Source organism: Phoca vitulina, unplaced genomic scaffold (assembly GCF_004348235.1).
Source record: "Phoca vitulina isolate PV1807 unplaced genomic scaffold, GSC_HSeal_1.0 scaffold11, whole genome shotgun sequence".
In the NCBI taxonomy this organism is placed as follows: Eukaryota; Metazoa; Chordata; class Mammalia; order Carnivora; family Phocidae; genus Phoca; species Phoca vitulina.
The window spans coordinates 43317452-43330737 of NW_022589714.1; the positions used below are offsets into that span (position 1 = coordinate 43317452).

Consider the following 13286-nt stretch of genomic DNA (forward strand, 5'->3'; position numbering starts at 1 on the left):
GAATCTGACAGACTAAACAAAGTTGGGGAAAAGGCACAATTTGTCTTTGCCATCACACCTTCCCTTTTAAGCTCAGATTTTCCCCCATTTTGGCACCAGCCTGAGACACCATCTTATGTCTCGTCTTCGCAGGATCTGTTAGCTAATGGTCAACAGATCATGGAGTTTGTCTTTGCTAGCTCCAAGACGGTGATGCCTTCAAGAGTATTTGCATTTTTATAAAAGCTTCTTGGAGTTGGAATCTCTAAGAGTGGGCTATGAAGCATAGTGACATGTAGTAGGAGAAGATGGTGTTGAATTTCTTGTGTGTGTGTGTGTGTGTGTGTGAATTTTATACAGGGGATGCACCCACTGAGGAGTGTGGTGGCGGAGGAAGGAAGAGCCATCAATGTACTTACCCCATCATGTCACAATATGCTATGCCAGAAGGAAGAACAGTAAGCATGTAGGACATTCATTTATTCATTCAAAAGAATTTGAGTTCCTCCTATGTGCCAGGTACCATCCAGGTGCTAGAATTACTGCAGCAAACAAAACACAAAAATCCCTGCCCCATGGAGTGCACACATTCTAGAAATAATAATAGAAATAGTAAAACAAAATTTGTGATTCTTTTTTTCTGTGATACCGTAAAGAAAATGCAAGGTTTGGGACAAGATAGACAGTAATGAGAGTCATTATGCTTTCCTTAGCAAAACGGATCTAAGAGCAGAACTGACTTCCTCTAAAAAGCCAGACCGTTTTTACCCCTTTATAACATTTCTTTAACTGAGCCTCAGTTTCTTCCTCTGTAAAATGCTATTTGACCAGGGATCATGGAGAAGGTTAACTGACATAATAGGTAAGGAAGCACTTGATACAGTGATTAGTGTAAAGTATATAAGAAATTCATTTTATTCTCCCCAAAGGCCATTCCTATTGGGTGGCAGAACCTTACATATGAATCAAGTTGCCCTTTTGATCCACTCTCCTCCTCTGTCCCTTCCTTCTGGGGTCTTCTTCCACTTCTGCTCTACATGGCAAATGCTGCTCGTCCCTCAGAATCCTTCCCAGTCTCCCCGACAGAGCTGACCCTCCTCCTCCCTGTTTCCCGGCGCTGGACACATGCCTGCCTCACGGCAAATAGCAGCTTTCATTGTTACTGTTCACGTTTTTTCTCCTTCACTGGACTTTCAATTCTTTAAGGGCAAGGATCAAAGCTTTAATCTTCTTGTTCAAGTTTATAGCTCGGTCACATGCCAACCACAGTGCCTAAGAGAAATAAATACTGGTGGAGAGAATAAATAAATAGATGATTATCTCATTAGCTTTCAGTCACTCTCGTGCTCCAGCTGCTCTAAGTCCTTCTAATGGGGGCCAGGGCTTGCTGCATTAGAAAGCTGTTTTCTAAATCCTGAGAGGCGAAGACAGCTCTTCAGTAGGCTTCCAGGCCCTACTTTGCCTCTCTGCCTTCAGACGATGGGCATCATCAGCCACCGCACCTTGGCCTCCCTGAGCAGACATGGGGGACGCTAGCTGCCAGAATTACAGCCCTCACATATTAATGTCCGCTCACCTGAGCTCCCCACCATCAGAGAACTCCAATTCCAGAATGCTTTCTCCATTGTCCTGTGTTCCCGATGATACGCCCATGGCACTGCAAGACCCCAAGCACGTCTTAAGTCACCGAAAGTATTAAGTCCTTCCAGTGTAACTTTCTGTCTCATAACCTGCACTTCACTGAATTTTAACTCTTGGAAAATTGGTGACTCCTATATACTTGTGATACAGCGCTGGCCCCACATGTCAAGATCCTCTGGAGAGTGATAGCAAACTACCTTCCTGGGCTTGTCTCCTCTGTGCACCCCATGTCCGTTCTGTTCCCACTACCCAGGCCCCTCCGCACCTCAGGGAAGATGCAGCGGGGTTTTCAGTTGGTTCTAAGTTCTTCCAGGACCAACTGCTGTAACAGTGCCGTGGGCGCTGAGAAGCCTCAGCACGGCCGTTCCACCCAGCTGTCAATTCGGACTGTCAGCTCTAAAAGAAAGCAGAGCCTGGGAGAGAAAAGGCCGTGAACCCAACTCCTTCACTGCAACTTTTTGAATAACGCTCTTCCGGCCCCCCATCCCTGCCGCTGCCTTCTCATCACCTCCTCTGTGGGAGGCAATTTGGGGGATCCCCCAGGCAGGTTCCCAGGTGGTCTCCATGGAGCTCTCCTCATCCCCCACTCCGTTCCAGAGATTCGCTCCCTCTACCCTCTGTTGCTGTTTCATTGGCAGTGAAAAGCACACATTGTCAGAATTGGGCACAGACCAGGGGCGGGGGATGAGGTATGGCGTGAGTCCCTTGGCTCCTGGTGGGCTCTGCTGGATGAAAAGTGCCCCCCGGTTAATGTGTCTCATGCAGCAGAACTCATCTTTCCGAGTCTCGCACAAACCCATTCCCAGGCCGACCCAGTTCTGGAGTGTGCAGGGCAGATGTGGAGACAAAACCGAGACATGCCCATTTGCTTCTGATTGGAAAAGGGTGGGGCGTCTTGTGTGCCTCACCATTCAGACATTCTTCATGGTGCTATTTTTATCAACGGTAATCATTAAATTGGTGTCAGATGGGCTGGTCCAGTTCCTCACCCTGAGGCCTGGTGATGAGACTCAGTGGGTTTTTTCCAGGCAAGAGGAGATGTGGTATGTGGCCCATATGAATGCGTCTCCGGAACCTGGGGCCTCACAGGCGAACCACCCTCGCCCTGGATCATGTTCATGTGGCAGTTAGAGCAAGGCTCATTGTCACTCCTGGTTCGTTCCTGACCTGATTCATTTAACACACATCTGTTGAGCACCTTCTAAATGCCAGACATTGAACAAAACACTAGGGATTCACAAAAATGTAATCTCTACCTCCTAGAAACATGCCTGTCACCAGAAAGGATTGTCATGTGAAGTGACAGTGTCTACTGGGCTGTGTGTGTTACAGATGCATTAATAGAGGATCATTGACTGCGGAGGGAGGATTCGTGCTGCCTGGGCCTCAGGGAAAGCTTCTCGGGGTTGGTGACACTCAGCCAGGGCTTCAAAGATAAGTAGAATTAACTGGATGAAAACATGGGGAAAAAGAACCAACGCTTTTAAAAGAGGCATAAAAAAACAACTCCTTAGATTCACCCAAAATCCAGCTGTGAATTCAGCTGTTGCCTAGGGAGTCCCAGGCACACACTTGCATTGAGCCTCGCTCTGGGAGGCCGGGAGGAAGAGGGCTGCGGTACAGGAATACCATCTGCTCACTCCGCCGTCCCTGGACGTCCTGACTCTGGGTTCCAGAATTTGGCCCCCGAGCAGGGCCCAGCAGCAAGGGTTGGCACATAGTGACGATAGCGACCCAGGATGTTGGATTTAGACGTGAACTAGGAGCCGCCATCACAACCTGCTCATGGATCTTGCGATGGAGAACCTAACGTCGGAGTAAGCACCAAGACCCCTCCCTAGACACAGGAAACAAGGATGAGTCGTTATATGGAGACTAAGAGTAGAATTTTCTAGGTTCTGTATCTTTCAGCCTGGATTGTACCTCTTTTAACTAAATGCCTGGAAATCCAGCATGAAATTTAACAGAAAACCAAAACGGGGCATAACAGGAAAACAGGGAGAGCTGTAGCACTGAATGATGGCAGAAAGTGCATTTGCAGATGTCCTCGGCAATCGGGGCCTGGGGCTCTGGTTCTCATTTCCTCCGACCAGACATTCCAAACTCCAGCCCCCCACAAGTCACATGCCTGCACAGGCCCAGCGCTGCAGGGTGCAGGGTGTCGCTGGAAGGGCCTCCTCGCTGGGTCGGTGGCCAGCTGGAAGAGCCTGGGGCCACCTTGTCTGGTCAGGAGCCTCTCGGCTGTGAGCCTCTTGGAGCCAGGGCTAGCTTTGTGGTCCGCCTAAAGTGACAGTGAAATTAATGGGATCCTGATGCCGTGACTGAGGCCATTTCCCCATGTCTCCAAACAGGGATGAGAGAAGAAATGTCATTAGGACGACAAGAGGCTTTTGAAATCTTCAAGAGGGACCACGCTGACAGCGTCACCATCGAAGACAACAAACAGATTTTGAAGCAGAGGTAAGGCTGGTTCACAGGGCCGCTGGTCCCCCGACACTTAGCCAGGCCAGTCTCAAGGAAACTCGCTACTCCGTTGTCCCTAATCTGCTTGACCTAACTTCTAAAAGAAAGGCCCGATGTGTATTTAGTTGCACGGTGAATTATGTCCAGCCCGGTAGGACTTTCCTACGTGGGAAACTCCTCATGCCAGCACTGCTGGGGTCCGCAACGTCAGGGCGGGGTCTGTCACTGACAGCACCAACTTTGTCTACAGTTCTCACCTGTTACACTAATTCCCGTCTGCCTGTGACTCTGTCCATATCACACTGTTCCAGGGGCCAGGGGAAAAAGCCTGCAGACCAAATTGTCATCTTAGAACTCTAGCTGCTGCAGCCCACGCTTCCCACTCAGAGAGAGTATATGTGCACACAGCCTGTGACCCAGAGGCCTCTGGCGCGTTCTCCAGCCGGAAGCAGAGCGGGCAGCAGCGTCTGCTGACATATCGTCAAGCTGGCCTCTGAACCCTTTAGGAAAAAAACTTCATTTCAGCTCATCTGCGGTTTAGATGCACAGCCGCAAACTGGCAAACAGAAAGACTGCCAGGTGTATGGGTCCAGAGTTCAGAAGAGAGAGTTCTAGTCTGTGAACTCTTACACTGAGTCACTCGTGACTCTGGATCTTAGCACACACACAAACAAACATTTGGAAATTTTCAAAACCAATTCGCCGAATTAAAATGAGATCCAGGTTTGAGAGTCATATGCTTATAAATGCTTCAAGGAAGCTTAAGGAGTGGCTGAGCTCAGGAAAACAGGTGGAGACGCAAGGGTCTAGAGGGGAGAACCAGGGGGAAAGCTCTGAAGGGCAGGGAGGGAGAAGAGGCTGTGAGGGAGGCTGAGAAAAAGCAGAGAGAGAAGCAGGGGAGACCCAGGAGAACATATTACCTTGAAAACCAAGAGGGGAGGCAGCTCCAAGAAGCATGTTGTGAGTGCTGTCTGACACTAGAAAGAAAGAAGCAGGGGAGACTGGAGCGAGCGGGCAACTGCGGACCACGGGTTGGAGGGCTGGGAGTGAGGGAGCACATGAGAAGGAGCTGAGCAAAGAGAGCACATGTGAACATGTATTCAAAAAGTTTGTGATAGACGACAAACATTCGAAGGAGGGAAAATGGAGGCCTGAGGAGAAGGGAGGTTTGTTTCAGAACGGGAGAGAAGTGGCCAACATTGCAGGCCATGGAAGCAAGCCCGTGGAGAGAGAGGGAGACAGACAGACAGACCAGGGGAAGAACTGATGCAGCAAGGCCTCAGGGAGAAGATCTGGGGAGGGAGGGCATCAAAGATCCTGGTGAGGTGAGCCTGGAGAGAAAAATGAGACAAGACACTGCCTCTGATGCCCTTGGAAGTGAAGGGAGGAAGGTAAGACGGCCTCTGTTCTGTCTGTGGAAGTTGAAGTGGAATAAGAGTTGGGAGGTAGCAGACATAGTGGCAGAGGTTTCATACAGATGTCACAGGGAACCGGAAAGAAGGCAGAGCTGGAAAAAGAAAAGGCAAGGCAAGCAGCGCTGAGGGCCCAGCTTGACTGGCTTTCTCGCTGTGGTGGCGTGTGAGTGGGGCTCTCAGATCACTTTAGGAATCCCACGATGGTGGTAGGGGTGTAGCTGGGAGCAGTCATTTGGGCGCCATGCTGCCCCCCTTAGTCGGAAGAAGTACATGTGGCGCCCGCAGCCCAGTGGTTCCGCTTCCGGGTCTGTCTCCCAGGAATCTCTCGAGTGGGCTCTGAAGGGCACGTATGTGAGGATGTTCGCAGCAGCTCAGTTTGTGGCTGAGGAGAGCTGGAAGCCTGGGTGTCCCTCACCAAGGAAGCAGAGAGATAAAATCTTGGGGAAGCTAACCATGAAGTCAGGAGCAATGGATGAATGTACCCACACCAGCACGGACAGCACTAAGAACACAATTCATGGAAATCATAAAGAGATGCACACAAAACAAACAAAAATAGCCAAACGTGAAGATAGATTATCACATACTTTAACCATAAGAATGGTTACCTGTGTGAGGGAGCAGAATGAGAGCAGGACAGGGGGGTGTGAATGAATAAATGAACAAAACAAGGGCTGGGGGAGAAAATAAAGTGCCTCTGCTGAAAGCTGAGGACCCTCCCCCTGGAAAAATGGACATAGCGCATCCACACAAATTTTAGCAATGAATCCTGGGGTTTCTCAAACCTTCTAATGCATATTCACAGTAAGCCATGAGTTTCTGGGATAGTCAGCTGGATGTGTTGGAGCAGAACACCTGTCTGTCTGAAGATAAGCATGTCACACTTGCTGCCTCACCCAATACGAGCTTCTAAGGGGCCCTCAGCCTTCTCACCCAAGGCTTCAAAGCTTCCACCAGGGCCTGACAACTCTGGCTTCATATTAAAATGACCCATGGAGCTTGTAAAACCTTCCAACACTGGGCCTTACCCCTCAGATACTCTAATTTAATTAGGTAGGAGCTAAGCATCCATTTGTTTAAAGATTCCAACATGAAACCAGGTTTGAAAACCACTGGCTAAACAGTGTCCAGAGTCCTTGAGATCCAGAAGCTCTGAGGTAGGATCCCCAAACTCTACAGGCTAAACCAATTACCAAGCGATTCTTTTGTGCACATGAGTTTAAGAACCACTAGCTTAGGAAGAATTCTATTTTTTTAAGAGTTTATTTATTTAATTTAAGAGACAGAGAACATGAGTGGGGGAGGGGGACAGAGGGAGAGGGAGAAGCAGACTCCCCGCTGAGCAGGGAACCTGACTCGGGGCTCGATTCCGGGATCCCAGGATCATGACCTGAGCCAAAGGCAGACACTTAACCGACTGAGCCACCCAGGCGCCCCAAGAATTACTCTGGAATTGGTATGGTTCCTGGTTCTGGTTTATACTCGAGTTTAGGTCTGTTTCCAGTGGGAGGGTGGGTTGGGATGGCAGGGCTGAAGATGTGGTCTTTCAAAGCCTCTTAATACAAAGCTCACTTAACTCTAGTACAGTAGGGTTCTGACAACCCCATGACAAATGTGCTTTTGGGCTGAAACACATCCAATCACATAGGATGGGCTGGTAATACTGGTGGTCCCATCTTGCTTGTGGCCATAGAGCGAGGGAATTAATGAAACTCGCACAAAGCTTTCCTCTGAAAAGGGTTTTTCCCAGCAGTAAATCAATCTTTTTAAATCAAATGAAAAATCAAGAGACCAGCCCACATTTTTAAAAAAAAATGTCTACATCTGTTTAAAGTTACTGTAATAACAATCATTAAAGGAATATTTGGTACTGGTGAGTGTAACCCAGGATCTACACCTTTCTCGGGATTGGAGCTTTTGTTTGCATTCATGGAGAGTATTCAATTACTAGGTATTACATGCTCATAACTGCTGGAGGCAGAAGACTAAGAGAAAATGTTTTTCTGTGAAAACAAATAACTAAAGCACTGCTCCTACAGCAGACATCAAAATAGGGCCCCACAGGTGCCAGTGGGGGCGACTTCCACGCTGTCCTTACCTCAAGAAGCAGTCTGCAGTAACCCCGATCCCCTCCAAGCATTTGCTGCCTGTCCCCCTGGTGACTGGAAGCACCATGTGGCCCATCTGCAGGAGGGCTGGCCGGTCCTAGGAATGCAGACATGCACCTCAGCATTTTAGTCAGGATGGCGCTAAACACCTGTTTCCTCACTCAGCTCCCAGGAGACTACTTCCTCTGAGAAAGTCTCACCCTCTGAAAGCCCCCAGCAACGAGGCCCCAGCGTCCTGGCCCGCCATTCATTCCCGACTTTTCACATCATATCACTCTACCGTCCGTGTTTCCAATGTTGGGACATCATGTTGGCAAAGTTCACTCATGTTGGCAAAGTTCACAAAAGAGGGGCTTGGGACTCACAGGAGCCTGGGGGCAGCTCAGCCTCTCTAGCCCATGGCAAGGAGGTTCTAAGTCTGAATGAAGGAACCATCGATGGCCCCGGATCCCTTCTGATCCCTCAGTTCCCCCAGAGTACAAGAGTTGACCTGGAGCCTCAGGACAGAGGGGTCCATCAGTGGCTCACACGTACACATCCGAAAAAAAGATTTTCTTCCCCATCTTACTGGACCCTTTGCTGTCCTCCCAGGCAATTCTAGCATCTCTCAGCCCTAGTCCCCAGTCTGGAGGAGATTTGCTACCTGTCTGTGACAAGAAAAACAAGACATTGGCACATTAATAGGGTGTTTACCCTTTGCTGAACTAGAACATGTAAGCCAGTTCTTAAGCTGGATTTTTATAGTGGAAGACAACTACAATTCAAAATCTACATTCAAATCAGGGATGACTCAGCCTTGTAGTATATAATAATATGAAGAGAGGCTGGAGACCCCATGTTTGGCAAAGACCAGTGCCCAGGCACCACACAGCTAACTTTCTTCTGTGACAGGTCTTTGATACAAAGGGAGTCCCTCTGTCACAGAGTTCCATTAAATAACAAAAGAAGAAATAAATAGAGAGATTAACTGCAGTTGGAAACAAAGGCAATGATAATGAGAACTCAATCAAGAAAAGCGCCCCTTCACTAGGTTGGATCCTTCAGACACAGACTAGAACAGCAATCTAAAACCAACAGGAAAACTGGACCGAGGCTGGAGAACAATCTTGTGGCACCATCTGGAAATAACATCCATGACAAATAGGAGTTCCCTGGTTCCTATTAGACTCCAATTTTAACCTTTATTATTTTTCCATTTGTTTTCTGTATTTACACCTTATTCCCTGAACTAGAATTTTGAACTCTGAGAGCTGAGATTAGATTAGTATCTTCCCAGCCTCCCCACAGTTTTTAACACAGTGCTGGCCACAAAAATAGTACTCAAAAATATTTCTTTGGCTTGAGAATGACACTTTGAAATTGACTTCGAGAAGTCGTAGCAGCCAAGCAAACTGCTCAAGACCTACTTCCTAGAAGCAGGAGAATGCAACCACAGGCTTCTCGAGACAGGGAAGGAACAGCTCAGCAGGACACGGGAGGGGGGCAGCCATCTTGATGGGAAACAAGATGGAATAGAAAAGAAGTATTGGTATTAAAGAAAAGGCTAAGGGAAATGAAAGGTGGATCTTCATGGCAATATAATAGAGACAGCTAAGGTGCCATGTCAGGGATAGGTCTCCAACGGAAGGAAATGGCACAGATGCAGACCTACTCTTCCTCTCTGATAGGGAAGAGGATCGCATGTTCACTCTGTAAATAATCAACATATGAAGTTAACTGCTGTAGACAAGAAGACTAGGAAAGGTGTCAAGAGGAACCCCTTGCCCTCCAAGGACATATTTGCCCCACTGGCCTGAGGAAACCATCCCAGCTGACGTGACAGGGAATAGACCACAGAGGCTCTTGGAGATTGAGTGGCTTATGAACATCAGCTCCTCCCCTTAGCCCATAGGTTAAAGCAGCTGCTGCCCCTGGTCCGCAGCAAATTGCCTGTGGTTCTAACTGCCCTGGGGCAGAGGCAGGTGTCACGCTTCCTCAGCTGCTCCCCAGTGGTGACATATCTCTGCCTGACCCACACCAAGGGCAGGATGGGATTCTCCCAGGAGCTGCAGGTCTTGAAAGTTACATGAGATTCTACCTCAACTCCCATCCCTTTCATTGCCCCTGAAGATTGAGAAACTCAGCAACTATCTTAGGTGTCCTTGACCACGGACTTGCAAGGATCCCTCCTCTGACCCCTTGGTTTGCTGAGAGGATGATAGCCATCATTCCTGTCTGTAGTTGCTGCTTCCAACATGCAATCCCACATCACAGTCCATCACGCAAGGGGGTCCCTACACTGCCAGGCAGTGGTCATGATTTAGGTACAAAGGACGTTTGTATGCACATACTTCCCACATCAACCCAAGCCTGAGAGGCATCTCATCCTAATCTTACAAACGAGGACTCTGAGATCCAGCGGGGCATTCAAGTCCAAGTCTCTGCACCCCAGGGAGTGCTGCCCACATGCTCCCTCACGCTCTGCTGCCTGTACACTACAGGTAGGTATAGAATGCTCACCAAGTGCGTGCCCCGGTCTAAGCTCCAGGGATAGACGTGTGAATTAAATAGATGTGGCCGCTCTCATCAGGGCACTTATGATGTTGAGCAAGGGGACAAAACAAGTCAGCAGGCAGTTCCCACATGGTGTACCCGTGATGACAGAAGTTCAGAGTTCTATGGAACACGTGGGGTTGCAGACCTGCCCAGCCCTACAGAGGAAGAGATCTCTCTGCTGCAACTGCAGGGTTAGGTAGAAATTAGCCAGATGAAAAAAGATTTTCCAAGCAAAGGGAACAGCCCCGAGGTGAGCCAGTGTGACACTTGATGGAACTGAGGCCATTCGGGCCAGCCTAGAAAGGCAGGGGGGCTGTGAGAGAAGATTCTGGAGAAGTCCACACCAGCCAGAGCATGAAGAGTTTGGTCAGCCCTGTTAAGGAATTTGGATTTTGTCCTGTGGTCCCTGGGGAGCCCTTGAAGAGTTTTAAGCAGGAGAATAATAAGATCAGGTTTGCATTTAAGAAGGCTTGCTGGCTTCATGGGAAATGGCCTGAAGGCAGGTAGCAAGAATTCGGGGAGCCACGCAAGCCATTGTCACTTTGAGGTGATGGGGTGATGGGACTGCTCCTTCTCTGAGGAACGAAGGAACGAAGCCAGGTGGAATGCTGTGAGAGATAGGGAGGACCAGGATAGGGAATGGATGCGGTGAGTGAAGATGCTAATGGAGGGAGGGGCGGGAGCACATAGGTGAGTGTCTGTCCTGGGCAGTGAGATGAGGAAAGGAAAAAGGAAGGGGAGGGGTTTTCGGAAGGGTGGGGGGCGATCAGTTCCTCAAATGTGTTTGTCAGGAAATAAAGCGGGACTGGGAGGGAGATCTGGGAGCTATCTGTGGGGATGACAAGTGAAGGCGCTGGCGTGATGGGGTGCCCGGGGAGAGGGTCACGACAAAACCCTGGCGATTCGCAGCATCTAAGAACAGCTGCAGAAGAGGAGACTGAGAAGGAGCAGTCAGGGTGAGAGATGGCTGAGGTGATGCGGAAGCCAAGAAGGAGAAGGGTTTGCACTCCGCGGATAGTGTGCAGCGCGGCGCCGGGCGCACCACGGCCGCTGTGGGATCAGGGAAGGCTGGGTGTCACGGGAAGCCAGGCTTGTGAAAGAGCAGCCAGAGGACCGCATTCCTTCTCCCTTCCAAGCCCAGGCCTTGCCTCGAGGTAGAGATTTTTCTGTGCAGCGCACAGAGCTGCCTGCCAGCCCCCACATTGGAAATACCCCCAGCAACTCTGCGATTCCTGAAATGAGCCATGCAGCCAACGACTCCCAGAGAGGAATGCCTTGGCGCCAGGAGGAGAGCCTCGGGGGCGCACAGGTTAAGTCACAGACCCTTCTCCCTGGCCCTGCCCAAGGTGCAGCCTCCCTGACATAGGCCAGGCCTCCCCCTCAGTGAGCAGCAGCTGAGGATGTTGTCCAGAGGAGCAGCGTGCCCTGGCGAAAGTCAGCACAGGTTCAACCGCCTTGGACCCAGGCTGGTTCCCTGAACCACATCATTAATGGGAACGTGCCTCTTTCAGGTCGGGAAGGAGTCATCACGAGTCTCCCCTTCCTGATGATCAGAACTTAGTCTGGGGCTGGAGCAAGGGGAAGCAGAGGGGCTGAGGGAGACGTGGGCTGGACAGGTACGGAGATGCAGGTGGGTGAGGATGAACGTGGCAGAAATGGGGGTCGCCTTTTTTCTCATCTCTCCCGCCTCCCCTGCACTCTCCCCCTCTTTTCCTCGGGGCTGAGCTTTCTTAGTCCAGAGTTTGTCTTGACAACTGGAGATCAGGAACACATGTGGGTGGGGTGGCCTAGAGCAGGGACAACTGCAGAGTGAAGGGAAAATGGTCTCATGCGGACAGGACAGCCCTCAGCCCACACCCCTTCAGTGGGAAAGTCTGTTTTAGCTCGGCGCTGGGCTGCAGAGGAGAGACTGGAACAGCTCGTGGCTTCCCCCACTGGGTCTGCCAGCCCTGGCAGGGCGGCTCTTTGGAGCGGGTTCTTCACAGCACGAAGCAGCTCCCTCTGCCGTGCCCTCCAGGACACGTGTGGGCACTGCCGAGGCTGGGGGGGCTCCAGCCCCAGCCCAGGCCCCCCGTTGGGGCTTCTCTGAACAGCTGCTGTGAAGACTGCCTGTTCTACCTCGCTATCTTCCCCTTTTCTTTCTCTACTCTGGTTTCCTCCATTCAGCAGTTCTGCAGCCTTGCTCTCATATCTTCTTTATTCTCAAGAATCCAAATGGGTGAGTGAATTCTGCAAGAACAGGCACTAAGAGGAGTCGTTCACCGAGCAATGAAGGATTGTCAAGCCCTGTGGAGTCCTAGATGCTGGGGATGGACACAGCCAACAATCAGACAGTTATAGTCCCCTGGCTTTGTAGAACTTACAGGATGAAAATAGCCCTCATCTTCTGAGTGGCCTGGACCACACCTCAGATGCCGCCTGCCCCATAGGCAAAGGCCAGTGTGAGCCCACAGAGCCCAGCACAGGGACTTACCTGAATGTCTGCTGAACTGAATTTAGTCTGAATGGCATCAAATGGGACTGCATTTCTCTCCCGAAGGTGACAGGCCCTAGCTGAAGAGAACACATCCATAAATCTGTCACAAGCCTGAACACCCTAATAAGGGAGCTGGGGTGGAGTCCCAAGAAACCTAACAGTGAGAGGAAATTTAGTCCCCTTCTTTGGAAACTTCCCATCTGCAGTCACAGGCCAAGCAGCCAGACTAGGAAAATAGCGGTGACATAATTCACACTTCTCCTCCATCAAGCACAGGGCCGGCCATCACAGCATTCTGGCCTCTGCCCACGTTGTTCCCCTGCCTAGAATGCCCTCCTCTTCCCACCTCCTCTAACAAAATCGTACACCACTAAAGAGCTTAGAGACGAAACAACATGATACCTGGGATTTACTGGGATCCAGAAAGATTTGGGGGGGTGGGGAGGGAACGCGGAGAGAGGCGATCGTTAAAATCAAACTGGCCCGGTGTTGATAGTTAATGAAGCATGATGGTAGGTAGAGTTTTCTAACATGTCCTATGCATCCATAAAAGCCAGGTCAATCCTACCTTGTACATGAAGCTTTCCTGCCTACTCTCCACTCATGGACAGGCCCCTCCCTAGTCATACTCCAGTGGCTTAGCCACAGTCATCCATGGTAGCACAATGA

The 13286-nt window shown here is 50.1% G+C and overlaps 1 protein-coding gene across 1 annotated transcript in view; it reads left to right on the plus strand.

The window, feature by feature from the left end:
* Nucleotides 1-13286, plus strand: part of KIF6 (kinesin family member 6) — a 422557-nt gene that overhangs the window by 325036 nt on the left and 84235 nt on the right. Inside the window, exon 14 of the mRNA XM_032409883.1 lies at nt 3972-4080. Within this exon, the coding sequence (XP_032265774.1) occupies nt 3972-4080 (109 nt within the window). The remainder of the gene's footprint in view (nt 1-3971; nt 4081-13286) is intronic.